At 43.9% G+C, this 27,102-nt stretch overlaps 1 protein-coding gene across 1 annotated transcript in view; it reads right to left on the minus strand.

The window, feature by feature from the left end:
• DNAH7 (dynein axonemal heavy chain 7) overlaps nucleotides 1-27,102 on the minus strand; it is a 270,571-nt gene that overhangs the window by 129,720 nt on the left and 113,749 nt on the right. The window contains exons 30-35 of the mRNA XM_084642935.1: nucleotides 18,935-19,084; nucleotides 17,483-17,665; nucleotides 16,436-16,612; nucleotides 16,054-16,185; nucleotides 12,679-12,903; nucleotides 9,206-9,403 (exon numbers count right to left, since the gene is read on the minus strand). Of these exons, the coding sequence (XP_084499061.1) occupies nucleotides 9,206-9,403; nucleotides 12,679-12,903; nucleotides 16,054-16,185; nucleotides 16,436-16,612; nucleotides 17,483-17,665; nucleotides 18,935-19,084 (1,065 nt within the window). The remainder of the gene's footprint in view (nucleotides 1-9,205; nucleotides 9,404-12,678; nucleotides 12,904-16,053; nucleotides 16,186-16,435; nucleotides 16,613-17,482; nucleotides 17,666-18,934; nucleotides 19,085-27,102) is intronic.

A 27,102-nucleotide genomic window follows, 5' to 3' on the forward strand; every position in this document is an offset into this window, starting at 1 on the left:
GAAAAACCAGGCGAGGAGGCGACAGCAGCACGGTGACGAGAGTGATGAGGACATGGACACAGATTTCTCTAAAACCGCAGTCCTGGGCCATTTGGAAATCATGGTGTTAATGGGGCATGCTCATGCCATGGAATGCCGATTCTGGGCCTGGGAAAAAGTACAAACTGGTGGGACCGCACAGTGTTGCAGGTTTGGGATGATTCCCAGTGGCTCCGAAACTTTCACATGTGTAAGGGCACTTTCATGGAACTTTGTGACTTGCTTTCCCCTGCCCTGAAGCACAAGAATACCAAGATCAGAGCAGCCCTCACAGTTGAGAAGCAAGTGGCAATAGCCGTGTGGAAGCTTGCAACGCCAGACAGCTACCGGGCAGTCGGGAATCAATTTGGAGTGGGCAAATCTACTGTGGGGGCTGCTGTGATGCAAGTAGCCAATACAATCATTGAGCTGCTGCTATCAAAGGTAGTGACTCTGGGAAATGTGCCGGTCATAGTAGATGGCTTTGCTGCAATGGGATTCCCTAACTGTGATGGGGCTATACACGGAAAGCATATCCCTATCTTGGGACCAGACCACCAGGACAACCAGTACATAAACAGCAAGGGGTACTTTTCAATGGTGCTATAAGCACTGGTGGATTGCAAGGGACGTTTCACCAACATCAACATGGGATGGCCGGGAAAGGTTCATGGCGCTTGCGTCTTCAAGAACTCTGGTCTGTTTAAACGGCTGTGGGAAGGGATTTACTTCCCAGGCCAGAAAATAACTGTTGGGGACATGGAAATGCCTATAGTTATCCTTGGGGACCCAGCCTACCCCTTAATGCCATGGCTCATGAAGCCATACACAGGCACTCTGGACAGTAGTAAGGAGCTGTTCAACTATAGGCTGAACAAGTGCAGAATGGTGGTAGAGGGTGCATTTGGATGTTTAAAGGGTCGCTGGAGCAGTTTACGGACTCACTCAGACCTCAGCGAAACCAATATTCCCATTGTTATTGCTGCTTGCTGTGTGCTCCACAATCTCTGTGAGAGTAAGGGGGAGACATTTATGGCGAGGTGGGAGGTTGAGGCAAATCGCCTGGCCGCTGAATACATACAGCCAGACACCAGGGCGATTAGAAGAGCACAGCAGGAAGTGCTGCATATTAGAGAAGCTTTTAAAACCAGTTTCATGACTGGCCAGGGTACTGTGTGACACTTCTGTTTGTTTCTCCTTGACAAAAACCCGCCCCCTTGGTTGACTCTAATTCCCTGTAAGCCACCCGCCCTCCCCTCTTTTGTTTGCAAAGGAAATAAAGTCACTATCATTTAAAAAACATGTATTCTTTATTAATTTATTATAAAAATAGGGAAATAACTCACAAGGTAGCCCGGGTGGGGTGTGGGAGGAGGGAAGGAAAAGGCCACTTCAAAACTTGTTGAATGAGAGCCTTCTGTTGCTTGGGCTGTCCACTGGGGTGGAGTGGTTGGGTGCCCGGAGCCTCCCCCTGCCCACGTTCTTGGGCGTCTGGGTGAGGAGGCTGTGGAACTTGGGGAGGAGGGACGGCGGTTAAACAGGGGCTGCAGCGGCAGTCTGTGATCCTGCTGCTGTTCCTGAACCTCCACCAGCTGCCAGAGCATGTCCGTTTGATCCTGCAGTAGCCCCAGCATTGCATCCTGCCTCCTCTGATCTTCCTGCCTCCACCTCTCATCTCGATCGTCCCTCCTGTCCTCACATTCATTGGCCACTTTCCTGTACTGTGCTACTGTGTCCCTCCACACATTCTGCTGAGCTCTGTCAGTGCCAGATGACTGCATGAGCTCAGAGAACATTTCATCACGCGTGTGGTTTTTTTGCCGCCTTATCTGAGATAGCCTTTGGGATGAAACATTTGCAGCTGCTGGAAGAAGAAAAGGGAGTGAAGTATTTAAAAAGATACATTTTACAGAACAATGGCTATACTCTTTCACAGTGAACAACACTATTCACATTACATTGCACATGTGATTTTGGTACAAGGTCACATTTTGCATCTTATATTGAGTGCCAGCGGCTTTGGTGTTAGAGATCACACACGCAGGGCCGGGCAACAGAACTTGGCTTGTGGCGGCCATGGTAAGCCATAGTCTTTCAGCTTCTGCAACCTTTATAACAGCAGCACCCTCCTTTCCCATACCAAGCAAAGCCCGTTGAGTTGGCCATTTAGTGCTGTGGTTTTCATGTTAACGTGCAGCAGCAGAAACCAAACTAACCCCGCCCCATCCAATTCTCTGGGATGATCGGTTTATCCCTCCCCCCACCATGTGGCTGGTATCAGGGAAGATCCCTGCTAGCCAAACATGAACAGCTCAGCACCAATGCACCCCCCTCACCGCTTGGCTAACTGCGTGGAGGATTTCTTTTCAGCCACAGGCAAACAGCCCAGTAGGAACGGCCACCTCTGAATGTCCCCGTAATTAAATTCCAGGTTACCACGAACGATATCACTTTCCTGAGGATAACACAGAGAGATAAAGAATGGATGTTGCTTGAATGCCAGCAAACACCGGGACCATACGCTGCCAGACTTTGTCAGGCAATGATACCAGATTACGTGCTACTAGCATGGCGTGGTAAAGTGTCCTACCATGGAGGACAGAATAAGGCTGCTCTGCCCAGAAACCTTCTGCAAAGGCTTTTAGAGTACCTCCAGGAGAGCTTCATGGAGATTACCCTGGAGGATTTCCGCCCCATCCCCAGACATGTTAACATTGTTTTCCAGTAGCTGTACTGGCCACAAATGCATCCCAAGTACTCAGGGCAAATTAATCTTAAAACACACTTGCTTTTAAAACATGTACTAGATTTAAAAAGGTACACTCACCAGAGGTCCCTTCTCCGGCTTGGTTGGGTTGGAAGGGTATTTCAGTCAGGATGATAAAAAGATCCTGGCTGTCGAGGAGAACGGTATGCTGTGTGCTCTCCTCAAGCTCATCCTCCTCCTCCTCCTCATCTTCCCCGTCCGCAAAATCCTCAGGCATGGTGGAGAGTACCCCATCATCGGAGTCCACGGACAGGGGTGGGTAATGGTGGTGGCCTCCTCTAGAATTGCATGCAGCTCAGCGTAGAAGCGGCATGTCTGGGGCTCTGTCCCAGAGCATTCGTTTGATTCTTTGGTTTTCTGGTACGCTTCTCTGAGCTCCTTAAGTTTCACGCGGCACTGTGTTGCGTCCCTGCTGCAGCCTCTGTCCATCATGGCCTTGGCGATTTTTTGAAATGTTTTGGCATTTTGTCTTTTGGAATGTAGTTCTGATAGCACAGATTAGTCTCCCCATACAGCAATTAGATCCAGTACCTCCCCCATTCGGTCCATGCTGGAGCTCTTTTTCAATTCTGGGACTGCATGGTCACCCGTGCTGATAAGCTCTGCATGGTCACCTGTGCTGATGAGCTCGCCTGGCCAAACAGGAAATGAGATTCAAAAGTTCCTGGGGCTTCTCCTGTCTACCTGGCCAGTGCATCCGAGTTCAAAGTGCTGTCCAGAGTGGTTACAATGGTGCACTGTGGGATAGCTCCCGGAGGCCAATACCATCGAATTGCGTCCACACTAACCCTAATTCAAAACGGCGATGTCGATTTCAGCACTAATCCCCTTGTCGGGGAGGAGTACAGAAATCGATTTCAAGAGCCCTTTATGTAGACAAAAATGACTTCGTTGTGTGGATGGGTGCAGGGTTAATTCAATTTCACGCTGCTAAATTCGACAAACTCGTAGTGTAGACCAGGCCTCAGGTCCAAAACATCCACTAATTTTGGGTGCCCAATTTTGAGGGCCTGATTTTCAGATTCCTTAGCATTATATAGCTCTTTTTATGTTCAAAGCTCAGCTCCTATTGACTTCAGTAGCAGCTGTAGAACTCAGCACTTCTGAAAGTCAGACCCCAGGGTCTCAAGTCAGGCAATGAGAAAATGAGAAATACTAGTTGGTTAGTGACCACTGGTGAAAAGTTTGGTTTAAGTGACTTGCGTAGCATTACACAGGAACTCTTTGGCAGAGACAGGGATAGAATCCAACTCTCCAGGGCAGTGCTCAATTGCATTAACCAAGAGACCATCCTTTCTTTTCTTGCAATCCCCTGCCTCATTCATGACATGTTCCAACTTCGGCAACAAATGAGGCAGGGATCCTACAGATAATCTCCTTCACTACACATCTGAGATTCATCCCTGAACAGGTCCATCCTGTGTACTGAGTGAGGCTGGAGTTCTGTGGGAAAAATAATAATACAGATCATGTAACCGAAGACTGTATTGTAAGGCATACACAACATGGGACATTTTCAAACTTTTGAGTGCTTGCCACCTCATGAAGAGTGAGTGAGAGAGAATGAGAGTGTCTGTCTGTCTTGAAGTCCCAGTCTATGCCATGTAATTCTAGTAAGTATTCCAGAGCTGCTGGAACTCCTGCCTTCTATACTTATATCAGAAAGAAAGTCTGGTTCAGATGCTGGAGTATACCTGCTGAATAGAAAGATGTTTTAAAAAATAAAAAGTCAGTGGAGCTGGATGAAAATTCCTTGTTTGCAGACATTTCCCTTTCAAAAGGCAGGTTATCAAGTTTAAAAATTCTGAACATGAATGAAGTCCTTGGCTGAGAAGATCTTATCTAACAAATAATAATAGAAATTGTGCTGATATTTCCACTAGATCCAAGAACTATGGTCATCTTGGCATCCTTACAGTGACCATTACTATTTTGGTTAGTTTCTTCTTCATTTTCTGATTTGGAAAAACATATATCATGAGTTTGGGGCACTTATGTAACAATACATGTATTTCTTTTGCTTTCAAATTCTCTCTCTCTTGAAATGTGGAGTTGTTTTCCCTTGTAGTGAGCAGATCCAGCCAAGAGACTTCCAACTGTTTGATATTTGAAGGAACCTGCCTGGACGGTTTGCTTTCTCTTTGCGTAGCCAGTCCACTTTTCCATTGTGGACTCCTGTAAAGAGTCCTTTGGGAATCTAGATTTACTTTGCATGATTTCACCTATTACTTCTTTGTTTCAGTGACTGGATCCTTTCTCCTTCCTGTTTATGTTGGTACACAACTGCTGAAGTGGTATCTTATTAGACAATGTCGTTTCCTCCTTCTGAACTTTCCACGAATACTAGAAGTACATTTTTTGTTGCCTTTAGGTCAAAGAAATGTGTTTCTTCTCTTCTTGTTTTGAGCAGTTTTCCTTATTGATTAGGTAGGCTCCAATATACTTATATCTATTGTGAACACTTTGCATTTCCTTTTTGTCAAAATTCCTCCAGCCAAGGCTCCTTGCTGTTGTGTCCACCATCTCAGAAATTCTAGGACTGGTGTGCATACTTGTTTCTATTTGTTAACTGTAGTGAAGGACTTCATAAGTATTTGCATCTGTTTCTATGTCGTCTTTCACAAGATGTAATCACAATGCAGAATAGACAAATGTAATATTGAACAGAGGAAGTTCCGTTTCTCCAAATCTGACTTTGAAGTTCAAACCTTTCTCATGGGAAAAAAGGACTCGTCTTTGAAGAGTGTTTATTCTACTCTCCCATATAAGTAAACCCATGAGCTGGAAATAGGAGAATATTTCAAGTTTGTGATGTATCTGTGTTACTGAACCTTAGTTAAGGGTCTGCAGTTACATCCCTAAATTCCTGAGGTATACGAATGGATAAAGGTGGGTGCTGTCAGCCCTCAACTTGGCTATTATCACCACCAATATTTGTATGAACACCCTCAATGTAGACGAAAGAACAGAATAATTTTGTACTGGTAGTGTTTGTTACTGTGTAAAAATCACAGAAATAAGTTATGACATCTTTGTTGGGAACATGGGGAAAAGGACGGCTTTGCTATGTTTTAATTAACTCCTTCGGGGTTTGGAGGTTTAAAAGACAGAATTTATGTGTCCGTTTATTATCTGCTGCCACTCCTACCCTAATTTTGTCAAATAATATTTAATTTCTGAGGATTCCTATGTGAGTTGTTGCTAACTTGGAAAGTGGATTCCCCTCATCTCCAGTAACCACTATTTTATCCTATATGCTCGATTGGAGGCTACTGAGATACAATACTGCAGCCCCAGAGTCTGCTTTCTGGTTAGGGAGGTGGAGTTTGTCTCCTAGGCTCCATGCAAGCTCAATTACTGAGATTTTATACAAGATTAGACAACTGCATGCATGCTGTGTTTCAGTTTACTACATTCCATCTTATTTCTGCTCTTCTAGCATCACATCAGAAATTTTCTGCAAGCATGTAATATTTCAAAAACTTTTCCTTTATCAGGTTGCGAAAGATTAAACAGACTTGTATTTTAAATTAATAAATCTAGCTGAATGTTCTTAATTACACATATACTTTTGTTTTTGTGATCTTTTAAAATAGCTATGAAATGTAGTGTCAAATATTACTGCGCCAATTTTAGTGTAGTGTGCGCAAAATACAAGAGATTACTTTTGAGTTAATTAACAATGTGGCTAAAGAGATCCTAAATATAGTAATCAAATATGAATTTGTCCAATGTAGCTATGTGGCACAGCTTGTTAAAATTGCTGCTGTTCCTCCTCCAGAATGCTCAAGTTCTAGTATTAATTTGTATACCTGTAACATGACTTTCACAATATCATCATAGTCCATTAGATTGACTTTCACCCCAGGTAATTCCAGGACAGAATATACCTCCACATAATTCATAGATAGGACCAAGGGGCTGTATCATTGGCCATCTGTTGCTGCAATTATGGCCTATGGGATGGAACAGTGGCCACCAATTCAGAGGTTTGGGACTACTTAATCTGAATAACCATTCATCCAATAGCTCCTCTCCCAGCCCACTCTAATGGCCCCTTCGGTACTTATTCTGGGACCAGTGCAGAACTCCGCCTCTACAGAGCAAGGGGGGGAAGTCCTCTCCTGGCTATTTTACCAATGCACCCTTACCACAAGAGGAGGGGTTTCAAGAGATTTAAGTGGGGCAGAGAACATTAAACAGAGCCTCCCAAAATGAGGGGAATTTTACCCTTTGAGAGCTCAATACATTGGCAGGATTGTCAGTCTCTACCCAGCGAAGGTCCATCAAAATAGATGCAGGTCAGGAATGAGAGAAATAAGCAAAATTTGTTTGGAAAAGCCTGTATTGTACAGGTCAGCACTAGACAACACTATTACACTTCCATTTTCACCAGTAATAAAATTTCAGCAACCGTATTTCAGAGACTTTCATTGATTATTCATTTACACTTTCCTAATATTTTAACAATATGACAACATAAAAATTAAATTAAACAAAGCCCGCTATATTCCTAATTGTAATTTTAATTTTCCAATGTTGTTAATGAATAGTAAGTGAATTTATAAAAATCAGAATCAGCACTAATGAAAAAAGCCACTTTCCTGAATAACTCCAGTGAAGAGTTGGTCTAATCACAGATAGCATTAGCACAATGATTAATTGCATTAACAACACTTCTATTATGGTGGGGGGAGGGGACGAGAGAGAGAGAGAAATGTTTGTAGGTTAACAATAAATCTTCAGAGAATTTTAATAGAGGTTTGATTGAGATCATAAAGATACATGTCCTGGATAATGAATCTATAACTTCATGCAATGTAGTTGTAGCTATATTGGTCCCAGGATATTAGAGAGAGAAGATGGGTAAGGTAATATCTTTTACTAGACCAACTTCTGTTGGTGAGAGAGGCAAGGTTGTCTCTCTCATCAACAAAAGTTGGTCCAATAAAAGATATTACCCCTCACCCATCTTGTCTCTCTCTAACTTCATGTAAACGGCTAACTGAATTTAACTCAAAGGAGCTTTGCTGGCGAAAAAGTAATCCTTTGATATTTTTGTTTAGTACTTGCACTCCTAAAGGTAAGCAACACTATAGTGAAAATAATTCTATTTTTATATTTATCCAAAGCAATTATAATAGTGTATTTTAGAGTAATGTAAAGCATTCTGATAATTTGTTTAAAACAAAATTCCTCTTTATACCAAACAAATTATGATGTATATTGCAGTAGATATTTTCCACAGTAAACAGTGACAGACTCTTCAAATTTGAATACACTATACCAGTTCAACTGTAAGACCTTATATTTTTTCTTGAAACCATGTTTATTCTCTATTTTGAGTTTAATTGCAGAATCAACGTGTGTATCACTATTTTGCCTCTCAGTTACATAAAATTTTTGATAAACAAAGTCCTGATAGACAAAGATCTTGTTTTTACCACCTTGTATACTTCCAATAAACAGAAAACAGACTTATCAAGAAATCTGAGATATAATCAAGCACTATATAATAGACCATTTGCTAAAAGTAATCCATAGGATTATTTTGACAAGGAACAAAATCATTATAAACTGTTTTTGTCAGTCAAGCTCTCTTTGGCTCCCTCAAGTGAGCCTAAATGCCCCAAAAATCATGTCAGATGGAATTTGCTGTCTACTCTGCACACTCACTTTACTTGGTGAATTAGTAAAGTCTACACAGTTGCACCAATGATACACTGGAATTTTAAAGGATCTTGTGATCACAATAATCACAGGAAAGTTATAATAGAATAATACAACAGAAGCAATAATATAAAGTTAAAGTTTTATCAGCATGTTCTGGTGATGCCAATAAATCATGACACCAGAGCTTAAGGCCTCAGTTCAACAAAGCACTTAAATATCTGCTTAACTTTAAAGTTGACAGGATTTAAGATTATGCATGTGCTTACATTCTTTGCTGCATAGGGATGATTTTCTGAATCAGGGCCTAAGTGGTGTTTTAGCAGAACCCCAAGGCTGAATTTCTTTGCTCAGAAATATTTTGCAAAACATACAAGTATAATTCAACAAATTATATTTTTATATACTGGATTCACACCATATCATTATTATTTATCTCACTGCCATTAGGGGTGAACACCAAACTTTAAAAGCAGCAAAAGCCAAGCTGTGTATCATGTATGAGGAGCAAAAGATTTTCCTTTTCCCCCTCACAGTTACACAGGATGAACACAGTACTGTTACTTGACCTTAATAAAAACTGGTGAACTTCTCTGATCTACATGTTTAATAAATAAAACTAATATTAGCCATAATTTCACATCTTAATATCCAGTAATTTGTTTCTTGATTTGATTTTATCCACAATTTTGGCAGTTTAGTCTTCACCATACACATTTTAAACCATATAATTTCAAAAAACCCACTTACAATAATATAGATACTCTTTCCAGTTCCTGTTGGCCCCACAAATATGGAAGGTTTTTGATGCACTGTCAGCAACTCCATTAGCGCAGAGTATCGAATAGTATCCAGAGTTGGAACAATGATTTCATTAAACATCATATCTCGAGATATGGGAGGAGCTGATTTGAGTGTTTCCACCCAGGGTTCCCATAATCCTGCTCCCTGTTTTAAATTATATGAATATTCAAACATTTAATAGTAAGCAATAAAACCAAAAAGCTCTGTATTAATATGGTGGATTGTATTATACATAAACACTTAAAGGATAATCACTACTAAAAGTTGTTATTTTCATGTTTGTTTCAGTATCAAAAATTGGACTACACTTAACCAATTTTGTGCTTTCAATTCAGAGTACTTAAAAATACAGAGAACCAGCTGTTGCTTATATGAGCAAAGACATCAAGATAAAGATTTTGTCCTAAAGAAAATAAACAGTTACTGGAACTTTTCAGACCAATTTATCACTAGAAAAAATAAAATAATAAATTTCTTACCTGATAATTTTCTCTCTTTTAGAAGCTTCTCTCCTAATTCATCACTAATATGTAATACCTCTCTGTGGAACTCAGAGTAGAATGTGGCTGGAGTCTCCAGGACTAAGACCCACCCTTCATCTCAAGCCACCAGAAGACTTCGTTAAAGGTGCAGAAATACTCCAGTAACCAATTATTGTCATTATGACAACAATTTGTAATTATTGACTAGCCTTAAGGAAATTATTGTGTGTAAGTCTCCCTTTAGAGAAAGATTTCAATGTTAACAAAGTATATTCCTGACATTTACCAGACTACTGGAGTGAGATGAATAGAGAGAAGTTGCTAACAGAAAGAAAATGATCAGGTAAGAAATTTCTCATTCTGCTGCACAACTTCTCTCCTCATTCATCACTGAAGGAAAGTAGTAAGTAGTGAATCATACAAACAGACAAAAAAAGGATAAGCAGAGTTTTAATTACTATCAGAGTAGAATAATAGACAGAAATACGAATTACCCCCATAGAGAGCAAGATATTTGCAATTTAAGGAATTATTGGGGAAGCCACGGAACACCACCTTTCTATCAAGCGATGCCTCTGCAGAGAAACGGAACCTACTTTGCAAACCTTTCCCAGGTGAGGTCTATACACTTTTCCGCACAGTACCACTGGGGAACTTGTAGAGGGAGCATTAACTCCTCCTTCAGCGTTCCCAGATGCTTACCATGCCAACTGGTGCACGATTTTAACAGATTGTCTGCAAAAACTTTGAGGCCCTCAAGTTCTGGCATTTTGGACAGAATCAGTTGAACAGGGTATAACTGGCAAATGTATTCCATACACTTGGGATATATCTTCAGAACACCAGGAATAATTATTTATGCCACAACCTTCTTAAGGGGTAGTAAGGATTGCTACTCTTATGAGCTGGATGAAACCTTGATATGGCTTGAGCTAAAACCTCTTTAAACTGATGCATCCACCATTTAAGTCAATGGTAAGAGACAGTTAAGGGGCCAAGCCTAAAACAAAGCCTAACAGAGTCTTCCCAGAAACTAGCACCAGCTAGGCAAAGGGTTCAGTTGGCTATTGAGACCAGGTGGTTATATGGTGGAGGTGGGGAGAGAATATACAGAAACTGAAAACAGACTGAAAGAGACACCTGAAGGAACAGCTGAAATATGTGGCTTATCCTGGAAGAAACCTGGGGAAAGGTTTTTTGGGTTACAGTGTAGGCTGAAAAGTGTGCTCTTGCTGTAGTGAGCAAAAGAAGCTATTTTCTGCTATTTGGTTCAGACACACAGAACTTTGTACATTCTTTGTAAACAAATAAAACTGCATCAAAAATATCTATCACCAATTTCTCTTCCAAACTATGACTTGCTGCTCAAGTAGAAAAGGGTCAACAGTACAGATTGATGGGAGAACTATTTTCCAATAATTGTGGAAGGAAGAATTTACCTGGAATGGAATGGTTTCTGGAGCTATACACTGAAAAATTATGAATGGGCCTGTTTCTCTGATCACATGGCACTAACTGACATTATCTATTAACATGTACATATGCACAACTTGTGACCTAAGCCTTGATGTAACAACTAAGAACCTTTTCTTAAGACTCTGGATGCAGAAGATAGAGCAAAAGGAAAAGTCTTGTACAGGAACTGTGAGCTCTCAGATACAAATGCTTTGTCTTTGTAATGCTGAAAAATTTGTTGGTTTGAAGGAAAACTTAATATGGGTTTCTTTGGAAGCTTCTTCTCCAGATTTTTTCCTTGGGTTAGGGTAATGCTAACCCTTGGAGTTAATAGTTACCAAAGGATTCCTATGCTGGCTTTCATGGTGAGAGTTGAGGCTTCCTGCTGTCTCAGCTCCTAATTTCTCTGTTTCCCCAAACTGCTCCCCTGCACATTTGGATGCACAAGATATCTGTTTAGGATGCCTGATTGCTATTCATGGGTGTAGCACAGCTTTCTTATAGCTATTAATTATTAGAAGCCATTGCTCTGGTCACAAATCACATCAATGATTTTACCAACGCAGAATCCAAGACATCTCACTCCAAGCAAGGATCATACTCCCTAGATGGTGACAGGTTTCAGAGTGGTAGCCGTGTTAGTCTGTATCAGCAAAAAGAACAAGGAGTACTTGGTGCCACAGGTATTCCTCATTCTTCTTACTCCCTAGATAATGAGCCACCACTTGCTTGCCACCAAGCAGGGTTCCCTTACCAAGTATATGAAAAACCTTTGCTCTGAATGGCTATATCTGAGGCCCTTGTTGAGACTTCCCATGGTGGAATCATGCTTTTGGGTGGGAGGTTGAGGCCCTAAGCCCAGCTTTCCAACTCAAAACCCTCGAAAAGGTTGGTGGCTTTTGGCAGCACAGCATAGTTCATCCTCACAAGCCCCATGCCCTGGCAGAGCGAAGATCAGTAGCTTGCAGTAGCAGGGCATAGCTCACCCTTTGAGGTTCCCAAAAAGCTATCTATAGCACCTCAAGGACTTGGTTCAATGTTTGCATGGCTTCTCTTCTGCTGGGATGAGGAGCAGAGAGACCCCACTCGAGCAGTGCTGTATTGGAGAAATCAGAGGGTTAGAGCCTCAATATTCCAGTGCTTCCTCAGCTGATGAGTGGCAGCAAAGATTCAGGAACTGAAATGAAGCCATTACTGCAAGAAAATTAATTAAAATTAAAAAATTATAAAACCAAGTGGTTGGTAGAAACTGAACTGTCAATTGGTTCCACCACCAGAAGTAGAAATTCTGGTGACCTGAGTTGATGGGCAGAGCTTAGTCCTGGAGCAACAACAATGGAATGCCTCTGAATTTCACAGGTAGGAGGTATTGTTACCCATTCATAATGAATGAGAGAATCTGTGCAACAGAAATGATACCATATAGTCTTAAACAAAGATTACTTAAGAATGGGCGTCCCCATTTTGTTTTGTAATCCTCACCTTTTTGACAAACCGATATTCATAAATTGTTCCTTCTGTAGGAAACGGAACTGTGAAGTTCTTTGATGATAGTTGATCAATACCACTCAGCAATTTATATTTTTCTCTTGTTTCCTCACTAATTGGTCCACCAAGTAGTTCTCGCACGATCTTGTCAAATTTTAGTCGATCATCCTCCTTACAGCTAGCTCCTACAGACCAGATCAGTGAAAACAGGAAAATACCCTGGAGTGGGGGCAGGGAGAATATAAAGTAGCTCTTCAGTAGCTGTGTACTACAATATGCCTATCCTTTGCTCACTGAAATCAATGAGACCTTTGCCATTGATTGCAGTAAGAGCCGATTGGGCCAAATGTCTTAACATATAAATTAAACATATAATAAAAATATTATAGAAGTAATGAAATATGACAAGGAATATATTACACAGATATGACAGCTCAATCTGTGTTCTCTTGTGCTTTCCAGTACTTGAGAAAGCCTTTTATAGGAATGCAACATGTGATCTTATTTATTCATTGGTTTGTTCTTTTAAAACAGCAATTAATTTCTTTATTTGCTAAACACCAACAGCTCAACAGAAAATAAAGGAGCTTAGCCTTCTGACTCAATGAGCTTACATTGTTAAATAAATAATACAATATCAATATTTCACGAGATGACCTTCTATGGGCCCTATTCATCATTGCCTTACTTCCCCTTTGCATCAACTAAGGCCCCAATCCTGCAAACACTTAGAGATATGCTTAACTTTACTCCCATGATTTAAATCAATAGAACTACTCACAGCAGTAAAGTCAAGAGTAGGCATAATTGTTTGCAAGATTGGGCTTTCAGCAGGTGCAAAGGGGCTGGAGAGCAGGGTAAAGCCCCACTGGAAACATCCTTGGTGAAGAAGATCCCTGAATAGGAGAATGTTACACTTCTGTCCTGCATCAGCACCAGGCACTATAGATTTACCTGAAAGCAGGGAAAACATTTTTTCAAGTTTTATTTTCAATATAAGACCACCCTATGTATAATGAAAATTCTTTTGTTGGTTAGTTAAGCTCACATTCAAGGATCAATCTATATCTATCATCAGGTGGACAAAAACACCCTTATGAATATACTGTCAAAAATAAGTTACCATTACAGCTGGTTAAAAAATATATTTTATTTTTTGTGAAAAATTTCAAATTTTCATCAAATTTTTTTGGATTTTGGAAAAAACCCTTTCACTTTTTTTATTTTGATTTTTCCATGAAAACCTGACAAATTTTGACAAGGACAGAAATTTTCTCATTACAATTTCCATTTTGTCAAAAGGCATTATTTGTTGTAAAAAAGTTTCAGTAAAAACATTTCAACCATCTCTAATTACTATGGCGTAATATTGATATCACACTGGGAAACTGGAGTTACTGTTCAAACTAATTGGTAATGAACAGTAAATGATAAGTTAAAACGTTTTCAAAAGATTCATCAGCATGACCACAAAAAAAAATGTGTGAACTACGGGCCACATCCTCAGCTGTCATAAATCAGCATAACTCCTTTGAAGTTAATGGAACTATGTTGATTTATATCAGCTGAGGGTTTTACCCTTTGTCTACTATAACAACTGCATCTGTGTAAGCAACAAATGAAGCTCTATGGCTAGGAAGGACCTCATGCCAAAATCTTCACTAATAGTGTCCAGCATCATAATCAAAACAATTTGTATCTTGCAAAATTGCTACTGTACAATCCATGTGTTTGGAGGTAGAGAATTAGTAATATTCACTGCACAGTGAAGCACAGAACTGAATAGTATATGAACAGGTTCTTATCTACTTATAGATACAATATCAACCTGCAGTTATATTTAGAATGTACTGAAAGCATGGAAAAGACACTGTGGTAGATAGTGGTGATGTAGGTTTGTTAGCAGGATTTGGGATTGAGGGGTGGTGTCTCCTTTCTGTACTGTCCATATGAGTATTATACCCACTCATCCCAAAGAATGCTTGCAAGGTTCTACTTTCTCTGCCTCCACCACCAAAGCAGAAGAAAGAAGTGCAGCAGATGGTCCTATTCCAGGAAAGATCCCCTTGTTATTTTATATACTTCTTTCTGTTTAAATCTCCAAACTTTTGGTTCCAGAGAAAGAAAAGGGAGAAAGAGTGAACTGCTCACTAATGTGTAACAATTGGCTTTAAAAGCCAAGAAATTACAAGGAAAGGAGAGAAAGCTAAACCAGTAATTATGTCTACATTGCAGGCTTATCCTGGGCTCACACCTGGGTTGTAGCCAACTCCCCTCCCAACCCCACCCAAACCGTCTTCATACAAAACCCTTATGCCTAGGCTCACATGTGCTTTGAACTGGGGCATAGGTTACAGCCCAGATTTTGCTTTAAGGTAGACTCTGAACACAAACTTTGAAATTCAAGATTAAGCTAATGTCTGGAAAGCAAAGCTCAGCTTTTGATAGTCCTCCAAGGCCACAGATCTTGGCCTGCATTTTCCTGCCCTTCTACCTATTCACTTCCCACTTGTCTCCCATACACTGTAAGCTATCTGCTGCTTTATATACACCTGATCAGTGTTTAACCCTTCATTCCACATGGTCTGCTCTATTTCTGCAGTATTCAGCTCACCTCAGCCAAACAGTCCTAGAAACTTCCATCTCAGCTTGCTGCTAGCTGGCCAGAAGATCATACCAGGGTTCTGGTTAACCTCTGGTGTGACTAAGCAAAGAACATGAGTTTGGGAGATGTACTCAAAATCATAAATTCATAGATATTTAGGTCAGAAGGGACCATTATGATCATCTAGTCTGACCTCCTGCACAACGCAGGCCACAGAATTTCACCCACTCCTGCAAAAAACCTCACACCTATATCTGTGCTATTGAAGTCCTCAAATCATAGTTTAAAGACTTCAAGGAGCAGAGAATCCTCCAGCATTGTATCATTGGTATAAAAACATCTCAAAGAGGTTTGCTGAGGTGAGGATCAAGCGGACCATTGTACAGTGCAGGGATCACATTAAAAACCTAAATATGGCCTACCACAAGGCAAAGGATGGGAACTGCAAGTCTGGCAACTCCCCATCTACCTGCCCTTACTACAAGGAGTCTGACTGGGACTGTGGCAAGCACCCAAGTATAGAGCCAGATGCTACAAAACTTATTAACAATTTATTTCAGTAAATCAGACATGAAAGACTAAACTGTGTGTTAATTAAAAAAGTACCTAATAAGAAGGTAACAATTTTTCCCAGACAGAATTTATAGGATGTTTATTGTGATGACCAAAGATTGTTGATTTTATTGTTTATGGGTCCATTCCTGGCTGTGAAGTCCAATTTGGGACTTACCATTCCATGTGTTAAAAAGATGAATGTTGCCTACCTCAAGCCAAGAGAAAACATCACGTTCACTCATGGCTTTAATTTTGGCCTCATCAGCAAACTCATCCATCATGCAGTCCATGAGATTCATCAAGGATCGAACTAAGTTTGTGTCTGAAGTAGGAGACAATTCCTGAAATAACAGAAATGTTCTCTATGGCACGTGTATTTAACTAACTGAAAAGAATCCAGTGTACATTTATTTATTACTTCATACAGACATGACAGTAATCCTCTATGGTTTATGTGCCAAAAACATGTACTAGAGCAAAATAAAAATATAAATGAAAAAAACCATTCACAGGACAGAATTTCTAATATACATGATCTAATCTATACACTCAAATTTGTTTTGCTTCTCATAAAAGCATTCTTTATCCTACCTTTGTACATTTTCTAATGAACTCAATAGTAAGTGGAACCATTCTGTCAAACAAGCCTACTATAAATTCTTTATGCATAGAGCTGACTCCAGGTGGCATTAGATTTAGCCAAGACACCATCAGTGGTCTCCAGCCTAACGTGTGAGGCTCCATGTAGATCATGCCACATCTAGAAACCTATTTTAAAAAAAAAAAGGATATCTGTTACCTTGTGTGATCGCTGTAGTTTTTCCTGCTAAAAAGAGCCTTAAACAATATTAAATGTTGTCCTATCCAGATTCTGAGGTCATTAGAAATTGGAGACAATTATACTATGCTGAACATAAAGATACATACATACCCCTTATCTTGTCAGAGTGTGCTTTGGTGAACTCTGAGGAAAAATTCAAACACAACTTCACCAGTGACTGGCCTGGTGGGGAAAGTGGGAGTATTCTCTTCTTCAACTGATTTAGACCACAATAATCAAGTTACAGCAGAGCATAAGTCGACAACTAGTAGTACCCAGCCTGCCCTCTCATTGACTTAAAATTGAATAAAAGATCAACAACGTTCCTGATTATTCCAGATATCCTGTTGTGCTTCCAATATTATACAAGTTACAGCTGATTGCACTTGCAGACTGCCCTGAGAAGGAAGCTCACACCTTCCCCTGCTATCCATCTGGCAGGTGCAGTTAGATAGTGAGCCAGAGGTCCATTGATCTTTGGTTTTACCAGAATTTGCCTGGTGGTTAATTTAAAGATTTGCTTCAAGGCTGTTTCTTTTTCCTTGTCAGAAATTCAAAAGGGCCTGAATGCTCTAGGTATGCTTTAAGGGACGTACATAACTTATCTCAGATAACATTCTTTGTCATTATCAACAATTTAAGAGTAATGACTACAACATGTTTTTGTTTTTTAAAGTTGCATAAACACAAACTGTCACATAGGACATTGTAAATGCAAAGAAATTGGAAAAGAAGCTCCTTCACAATATTAACTTGCCACGAAGCTTCAGAATAATAGACTATATTTGATAACCACTCTTTCAAAAATGGATACTTACAGTAGCAGGGGAAGCAACTTCTAAATCCATTGGTTCAAAAATAAGACTCATTTGCTGTGACATCTGAATGATCTCTCCACTCATGAGACATAGTTTCTTGTTATCATCCAGCACAGTATTCATATTCTCAATCCATACTGCATCTACTGGTCCATCAAAAATCAACCATTTCCTGTCTGGTGTCTGGTTTACAGAAAATATTTCAAAAGAATATTTAGCCAAGTAAATTCGGAATATTTTAGATCTAATATATTTCCATAAATCATATTTCTCTGAAAATGTGCTGAGAGCAAGGCTGTTACATTCAGAATTTATTTTTGGAAAATGAACAAAACATATGAATATTATCTAGTCTTAAAACTCTTATAAACATATACTATGGTGATCCTTAAAAGCTTGCTATCTGTAGGCCACATTCTGCCACTCTTACGCAGGCTGCACAGTATATTATTCCTCAAGTAGTATCACTGATACAGATTCTGATATTTTTGTTCATGATGAGCAGCATCTTGAAATCAATTGGACTACTAATAGAGTATGTTCCTACTCAGCATGAGTAAGAAGATTCCAGTCTTAGTCCCATTGACACCTGTGTGTACTTGAGGAGTAAGGTATATTCAATATGACTAAGTGTGCAGAATCCTGCCCATAGTAAGATACTACACAACATGTGTAAATAACCATCAGCAGTATTCAGGGTATTTCCCATGGGAAGTATTGGGAAGTACAAAGGGCCCACTTCTACAAACACTTACACGTGTGTAACTGACTCACGTGAGCAGTTCCATCAACTTCAGTAAGTTACTAATGTGCTTCTGATGTGCTTAAGTTTATACAGGATCAGAAGCTAATAGGGCAGATATCTGAGGTAACCTGCTCTTCATGTGCCTGATCCACCTCTCATTGTAGTCAAGGCAAAGATCATGAAGCTGTTTCCACTGAGTCAATAGCAACACTCTCATTTACTTCAGTAGTGTAGGGGCAGGGATACCATGTATAAGACTTAAATATTCTTTGGAATACAAATGACCATATAAAACATCTATTAACATTCCTAAACATCAGAGTTACTCTTTAGGAACAGTTTCCTCCTAATCGCTACACAGGTGTGCACTAAGGGAAATGATGCAAGGAGCCTCCCACAGGAGTACTACAGAAGGAGCACAAGAAATACTTGCTAGGAATGTGCAGAACCAGGACAAATTGCAGTCCTTGCACTCAGTTCTTACAGTCAGGGGAGCACAAACTGCTCCTTCCAGCGTGATCAATGAGGTCACAGGTCCATGTCTGACTGCTCAGGGTGTACTAGGCTGCCATAAAGGTGTGTTGCAATAGTTGTCTCATTACAAGTTGTGCATACAAGGCACAATCAAGCCCCTACACATCAATATTGTATGTCTATCATAGAATTATTTTTACATAGATCACAAAATACATTAATCTTGTGTATACCAAGGAAGAAGCAAATGATCTAAAGCTCACTGCCAGGATGCCATCCGACCATTCATGTGAGACTGGATCAAATTGTCCATACAGCTGCCCCATGGTTATAGACTTGGGATTTATAACAGTGATCTGAACCTTGTTTTCCTCCATCAGCCCCTAGATACACAAAAATAAAATGTATTTAATTTATACAGAGTTTAATTTATAGTGTCATCTATTTTATTTTGGTTTCTCCTATTTTATATAATTACATCGTAAAACTCCTAGTACTGGGGCCAAGAAGGACAAGAACTAATCTGTGCAAACTGAACTTTAAAGATGATCTGAAAATATTTTAAAGAAAAATACCCTAACTGTATGATAAGGAGCTGGAGGTCAAATTTTGTAACTAAACAATATCCTGATAAATGAAATGTAAAGAATGGCAGTACTGTCCAGTGAATGTGGCACTAGATTGTGAGTTGGATGATCTGGGTTCTATTTCCACACCAACTGTGTGGTCTTGGACAAGTCCCTTCACCTCGTTGTGCCCCAGTTTCCCCATCTCTAAAATGGGAATAATGATGCCTTCCTTTGTAAAGTGTTTTGAGATCAACAGATGAAAATCACTACGTAAGTGCTAAGCACTATTGTTATTTAAAGCATATAAGGAGCTCTAATTTTATTTCTGGTTAACTGAAGTTGATCCTTTTCTTCTGTCTCTGGCATGATTTAACATTTTATCCTACATGTATCTTATAGTTCTGAAGTGATAAGAAACCACTGTTCCATAGGAATGCATGGCAACCAAAAGTGACAACTCCCATCAGTTTGTCTGAGCACAGTCACGCTAGAACCTGATAATATAGAAAACATGCATCGCACTGTGCTTCCTCTGGGAAAAATTCTGTCTTAATTCTTTCTGGAAGTGAACGCTATTCCTCATTCCAAAAGCAGCACAACAGTATCAATTTCAGGACATCTTTATGAATCAGGAGTCAGGAATTCATTCATTCATGTTTAAGTGTTTTAACAGCCCTCCCCCTATGGAGAAGACATATCTTTCATTGGTTATGTTCCCTCTGTGAACTGCAAAATCTGGGAATTTTTATTATACTGTTTCAAAGGAAAGCCAACTCTTTCTGAAAGGATTTATGTTACAGCTCCCCTCCTTTCTGACAAGCAGTCTGTATTGGATTATAACTTAACCATGTCATGCTTTTTTTAAAATTTCCCAAAGAGAGAGTTGGGGAACACTGTAGTAAGTCAGTCAACCCAGGCTTTTAAGTTCATCTAAGCCAGCGGTGTTCAAACTTTTCCAGTCATGCCCCCTTATCATTAACAGAATCTGTCTGCACACACCCCCTCCCCGCCCCATTACAACACAGCCAAGGCTTCCTCAGCAGCAGAGCTTGGGCTGAAGGCAGAGCTGGGCTGGGGTTAGAGAGGGAATGAGAGCAGAGCTGGGGAGGAGTGGAGCTGGGGCTGGGAGTAAAGTGGGGGCGGGGTGGAGTGGGACGGGGGACAGATCTGGCCTGGAGGTGGAGCTGGGCCTGGAGGCAGAGCAGAACTGGGGGCTGAACAGGATTGGAGTCAGAGCTGGTTTGGGGGCAGAGCAGGGCCCCACTAGACCTTCCCAAAGTTTCTCCATGCCCCTTAGAGGGGTCCACCGCACAGTTTGGGGATCACTGCTCTAAGCAAAACAAAAGAGCACACTCATCATATCTATGAGAGGCTTCACTCATATCTATGAGAATATCAAAAATGAAACAGTAACAAAATATGATGTCAGTTCTAGAATTTAACTATAACCACATAATATGGCCAATTCTATCCTTGTCTAATATTATAATAAATAATTTAAAAATATATAAATAAAATAAATAAATAAATACAAATAAAATGCTGAAGCAACTAAGTTTGGGTCGGGACTTCAGAATGACAAATTCCTTACCTGATCATTTTCTATTAGCAGCTTCCCTTCTAATTCACCAATTAAATCATCAATTCAAGCCAATCAGAATAGTTCTTCCAAAGATGTAGAAATATTCCAGTTTTTTATTAGCATTAAAAACACAACTTAAATTTATATTGACTAGCCTTAAAGCAATTATGCATGTAAGTCTCTCTTTCAAGAAAATTTTCAATTTGTATTCCAGTCATTTACCAGCTACCAGGGTGAGATGGTTGAGAAAGGAAGCTGCTAATAGAAAGAAAATTATCAAGAAAGAAAGTTCTTATTCTGCTTTATAGTTTCTCTCCTTTTTCATCACAAATAGTGTGACAGACCCAGGCCAGTTGAGTACGGCGGAGTAGTCCTGTTGGTATCCAGGAAGTGGGTGGGCGGTAAAGCGGCCCTCACCTCCTGAAGTACGCGTCGGGGAGTACAAGATCTGGAGAGCCCCATGCACTGAGTGAGCGTCAGAGGATCCAGCCAGTCTCCCCAGTCGTAGTCCAGGAGGTCTCCGACTCTGGTGACTTCTGCCCGGACCAACCTCTGGCGCACCAAGGGGGACTCCGCCCCTGCACATGGAGCTGGGGGTTGTGTAGCAGGGGCTCCACGAGGAGATCCGCCCCCTTGGCGGTCGCCACTGACCTGGTGGCCGAAACCAGTTTCCAGGTTCGGAGGAGTCCCTGGTAGAAGACTGGCAGCCCAGAGAGGTTTCGCAGAAGACCCCTCGGATGGAGATAAAGGAGCTACCAGTCGTATCAGAGCCCTCTGAAGTGGTGCAGGAAGGCATGCGCAAGTACGCTCCTTGCCGGACTACCTGCACCATAAAAGAGTCTCTGCAGGGCCTGGAGGAGTAAGACGTGGACCTGGGTGCGCAGGCACTTCAGGCCCTGTCCTCCCTCCTCCAGGGGCAGGTGACCCAGTAGAGTCCTGGCCAGAAGAACTCCAGAACCAACTTCTGGAGGTTGGCCAGGAAAACCAGGACTGGGACCAGGGTGTTGAGCTGGAGCCAGAGCATGGACAGGACTAGCTGATTGAACACCAGACACCAGTGCCCTCCCTCGGAGGGAGAAGCACTGGAGTAGTCCTGCCCATCTCCGGAGCCGCTCTACCACCCTGCCCTCTAAACCTTTCCAGTTCTCCAGCGGAGACGAATGCGTGGCAGAAAAGTAAATGCCAAGATAGAGCAGCGGACCCGCACTCCACCGGTGGCCTGAAGCACAGGTGGGAGGGAGTTCGCCTGCCACCTGTCCCCGACCACCAAGCCATATTTATGACAGCCCCCCTTTTTTTCTCCAGGGCATAGAAGAAGTGAGAGCCATGATTCATCTCCCGAAGGAGGCGAATGCGGGATTGAACAAAGGCACCCCAGGCCCGATGGTCCTCGAGGGCCCGGAGCTCCTTCCGCTTCTCCTGGCATGCTCCACATAGGAATGGATCCTCGGGTCTGGTGGTGCCTCTAGCTCTAAGACCTCCCGTTCCAACTGCTCAGGACAGGGGACCACGAATGCCTCGGAGCATGCAGGGAGTTCAGGTGGCAAGGGGGCAGGAGGGGTTCCATCGGGGGGGCCCCCCAGGTAGGGACTGCGGAAGCGTGTCAGTGCTCCCCTCCATTGCTGCCACGCCATCCCCAGCCAGCTCTAGCAGATGGGATGCACCCGGGGGCAAGGCAGAAGGCTTGATGTCGGTGGCCCCATTCCTGGTCTTTCAGGGGGCCTCCGCATCAGATGGAAGGAGCAGAGCTCGAGCCTTCCACTTGCCCTGCTTCCCCTGTATTTGGACTCAGCCCTCCATGGCATCATCTGTGGGCTGGCCAGAAGGGGTCAGGGGGCAAGGGCGATGGCATGGAAACACGGGGAGGTAGTGGTGGGGCAGCACGAGGGAGGGAAGATTCCCCCTGGGGCAGGCCCCCTCCCACGCCCGGCGGTAATCCCGCCACACCCTCCTCCATAGGCCCCGCCAGGCTGCATGCAGTGGTGGCGGGGCTCTCCCAGTTGTCTGGGCGCACTGGGGGATGTATCCCCAGGGCCCAAGCAGAAGCAGTGGTGGGCTGGGAAGGAGGAGGGGTGGCTCCAGGCGCCAGGCAGCCAGGGGCACCGGAGATGACAGGGCCAGTGCCCTGCCAGGGCTTGGGGGTCCCGGACGCTCCTCCGTGCCGGGCCAAGGGGCAGTCCCTCCAGACGTGCCCCCTCGCCTGGCAGCAGTAGCATCAGGCCTCCCCCATAGAGTAATGCACCCAGTAGCAGGCCCCCTGGTAGGGGATCAGAAAGGACCCCTCGAGCACCTCTCCATCACATGCCACCGGCAGCAGTTGAAGCTGCACCTGCCAGCAGAACAAGAGGACGTGACAGAGGGCGGGATCTTTGCAGCCCAGGGAGAGAGGGCTGACAACTGACAGCGGTTTCCCTAGGGCAGAGAGGGCGGATAATAGGGCAGCATTAGGGAGAAACGGAGGGACGGAGGTCAGGACCAACGGGACACCCAGGTCCTCCAGCGTCTCCAGACCCCCCCACCGCCTCCTGGGTGGCAGCCTCCAATGCCAGGAAGAAGACCACTTTCCCATACATTTTGGAGGCTGCCACGACAGCCGTAGGCCCCACCACCCTCGCCAACACCCACATGTAGATCTCCATGTGGGGCGAGGCGAGCACGTGGAGGCAACAGACACCGTGCTTCCTCGTCAAGGTGGGGAAGGGACCCCAGCTGCCCGAGATGATAGCAGAGGCGGTGGCCAGGAGAGATGATGTAGCAGCAGGCGGGGGAGCCACTGCCACCTGGGCATATGCCCTGGGGGCCGGGAGAGGGGCACCCACAGAGCTGGTGGATGGAGCAACAGGAAGGGACGCCGTGGCCGGTGGCAAGGCTGTGACAGACGGGGCAGTCCCTGCCATGGAGGGCCTAGCCTTCTTGGTGGGGCCCTTACCCTTCTTTTCTCCCTGGCCTTTCGCGCCGGCTGGGGGGCTCCCCCAGAATCGGAAGGGGCAAGGGACATGGCAGTAGTGGAGTTCACCCCGTTGTCCACCGCTGCTGGTGCCCCAGCGGGGGCGGTAGCTGGTGGTTTGGCAGCGGCGGTTGAGGTGGGAGCCACAGGGGATGGGGGGGGCAGGTGGAGGAGGGGCAGTGGGGGCTGCCCGAGGGGTCTCACCCACCTTGTCCCCTGCCATAATGAGCAGGGATGGAGAAGAAACACCGGGGGGAGGGTAGTAGGGAAAGGGGAAGCAGGTCGACCACTCCTCCTGGCTAGGCTACAGGCAGGGGAGGAGGGCGCCAGAAGGGGGGGATGGATGCGGGGGGGGGCTATCAAGGACTTGGGGGATTCAGTCACCAACACAGGATGGGATTCCGGCTCCTCTAGCTGCACTGGGGCGGGCTATAATAGCATTGGGGGGTGCAGTGAGACAGGGGTTCAAACTGAAACAAGGGAGGGGTCGCAGTCAACCCACATAAATATACAAGGCAGGTAAATTTGGATGGGGTAGAAACCATGGTACTCATAGACTCAGGGAGTACTATCACCCTAATTTTGGGTAAACTAGTGAAGAACACCCAGTTAATGCAGACTAAGCATACAGGGGTAACCTGTATCCATAGGACTGTTAGTTACTACCCCATCATACCAGTGAAAATTGAAATTCAGGGAAATGCCACCGGGGTGAAAGCAGGGGTAGTCCCAAACTTCCCATACCCCATGCTCATAGGTAGAGATTTCCCCAGGTTTGAAAACTTGCTCCCACCAGAGGGATTGGAGGGAGAGGAGCTCCCCAAACTTCGGGAGGCTTCCACGGCAGAATGTCACCTCCCATTTTTCACAGAAATGTCCCAGGAACTATTCCCTGTCCCGGGGAAAGGCAGGAAGACCAAGAGAGAAAAAAGGCCAGCCAAGGCCTTCTGCTACAGGGACAGAGGGCCACCTGTGTAGACTGACGTACACAGGCAACCGAAGGGGAGGGCCCTGAGATGGAGGAGGGGTCAGAGACTGGTTCCAACCCCAACCTCATGGAACCGGCCGAGAGGTCGGAGACAGATCCCTCAGAGTATGTGCTTGTCATCCTAGACTATGCAACCAGGTACCCAGAAGCTGTCTCCTTATGAAACACAGCCTCCAAGAGCATTGCCAAAGAACTAGTGGCAATCTTTGCCCCGGTAGGGCTACCAAAAGACATCCTCTCAGACCAGGGAACACCGTTCATGTCCAAGCTGATGAAGGACCTGTGTTCCCTGCTCCATGTCCAGACACTGCGGACCTCGGTTTACCACCCACAAACCGATGGTCCAGTGGAAAGATTTAACCAGACCCTCAAGGTCATGATAAGAAAGGTGGTAAGCAAGGATGGGAAAGATTGGGACAACCTACTACTGTACCTCATGTTTGTCATCCGTCAGGTCCCCCAAGCTTCTACCGGATTTTCCCCCTTTGAGCTGTTGTATGGACACAACCCCCGAGGCATCCTAGACGTAGCCAAGGAGATTTGGGAGGAGAACACAGTGAGGGGAAGAACGTAACAGAGCATGTGTTACGGATGAAGGACACATAGCACCTAGAGAAGGCCCAAGAGGCCCAGCAAACCTACTACAACCGTCAAGCCAAGGTTCAACAGTTTCAATCCGACGACCAAGTAATGATACTGGTAGCCACCGCTGAAAGTAAGCTGTTGGCCCAGTGGCCAGGGCCCTACAAAATAGTTGAACCCGTAGGGGAAGTAAATTACAAGGTGCGACAACAGGGACGTTGAAAACTGGAGCAGATATACCATGTCAACCTTCTGAAACCCTGGCATGCCCGAGAGGTGTGCACAGTGGTTCGAGAAGACCTGCACTCAGGGAACAGGTGAGGGTGTCTCCCAATCTAACGACAGCCCAGAAGAAAGAGGTAACTGAGATGATCGCCCAATATCAAGACGTATTCTTAACAAAGCCAGGTTGCACAATCGGGACATATCACCACATCATCACGAACCCTGGGGCCAGAGACTGTGGGAGTTCTGTCACCAACCTCCTTGCTGGCTAATGATGAAAAGGGCTCAGTAGATTGTAACCCTGGGCCTAGAAAGAGAAGGGCTACATAGAGGGTCGCAGTGAGCCTCTGACACTAGCATAAACCGCCTGGAAGTGTGGGATCCACAGGGACAAAGTTGGAACAGGGAACTGCGGCCGATGGGAGCTTCGGTGGAGGTACCCTCAGGCAAAGGCAGTGCACAGAGACCTCTGTCCCCCCTCTCCCGGAGGCCGCAGGGATGTAGTGCCAGCCGCTTCCAGGAGTGGCGTGGGGCCAGGACAGGCAGGGAGCCTGCCTGTTAGCCCCACTGCTCACCGCTGCCACCCTGAAGCTGCTCAAGGTAAGCGGCGTCAGGCCGGAGCCTGCACCCTGAACTCCTCCTGCATCCCGCAACCCAACCCCCTGACCTAAGCCCCCTGCTCCACCCCTCCTGCACCCCCTCTGCATTCCAAGCCCCTGCCCTGAGCCCCCAGATGCACCCCGCACCCCTCCTGCACCAAACCCCCTGCTACACCCCTCCTGCACCTCAACCCTGTGCCCTGAGCCCCCTGCTGCACCCCGCACCACTCCTGGTTACATAATCATGTTACAATATGTTAGGATTGGTTAGTTAAATTTCAGGAAAATGATTGGTTACGGTATAGCTAAGCAGAACTCAAGTTTTACTATAGAGTCTGCAGTCAATCAAGAAGTGGCTGTGTGGCGGGGAACAGGGCATGGGGATGGGGAAATTGGAATCATGTTTTGCTAAAGGGGGAAATGGGAACAGGGACACAGGTAAGCCTCTGTGGTGTCAGAGCTGGGAAGGGGGACACTAAGGAAGGAAACTGGAATCATGCTTGCTGGAAGTTCACCCCAATAAACATCGAATTGTTTGCACCTTTGGACTTCAGGTATTGTTGTTCTCTGTTCATGCAAGAAGGACCAGGGAAGTAAGTGGGTGAAGGAATCATCCCCCTAACACAGACCTTGAGTGCTTTGCTGGACTCAATAGTTGAAAGGTTTGATAACTTTGATGAAGAATTAACCTGGAAGCTCAGAATAATGCTGCAGCTTGCAGGATCAGATGAAGACTGTTCAGGCATGGTGGGATCTTTTTTCTCATGCTCTGAGGAGACTCTCAATGAGCCCTTCAGAAGAAAAAGCTTCATGTGGGCCTCTCACCAATTGCTGCCTTATGAAGGAGACACTTCCTTTTGTCTTTTTGGAACCTGGAGTCTCCGGAGTTTGCAAGACTTACCTTTGAGC

The sequence above is a fragment of the Lepidochelys olivacea genome (genome assembly GCF_965140295.1).
Source record: "Lepidochelys olivacea isolate rLepOli2 genome assembly, chromosome: 11".
Lineage (NCBI taxonomy): Eukaryota > Metazoa > Chordata > Testudines > Cheloniidae > Lepidochelys > Lepidochelys olivacea.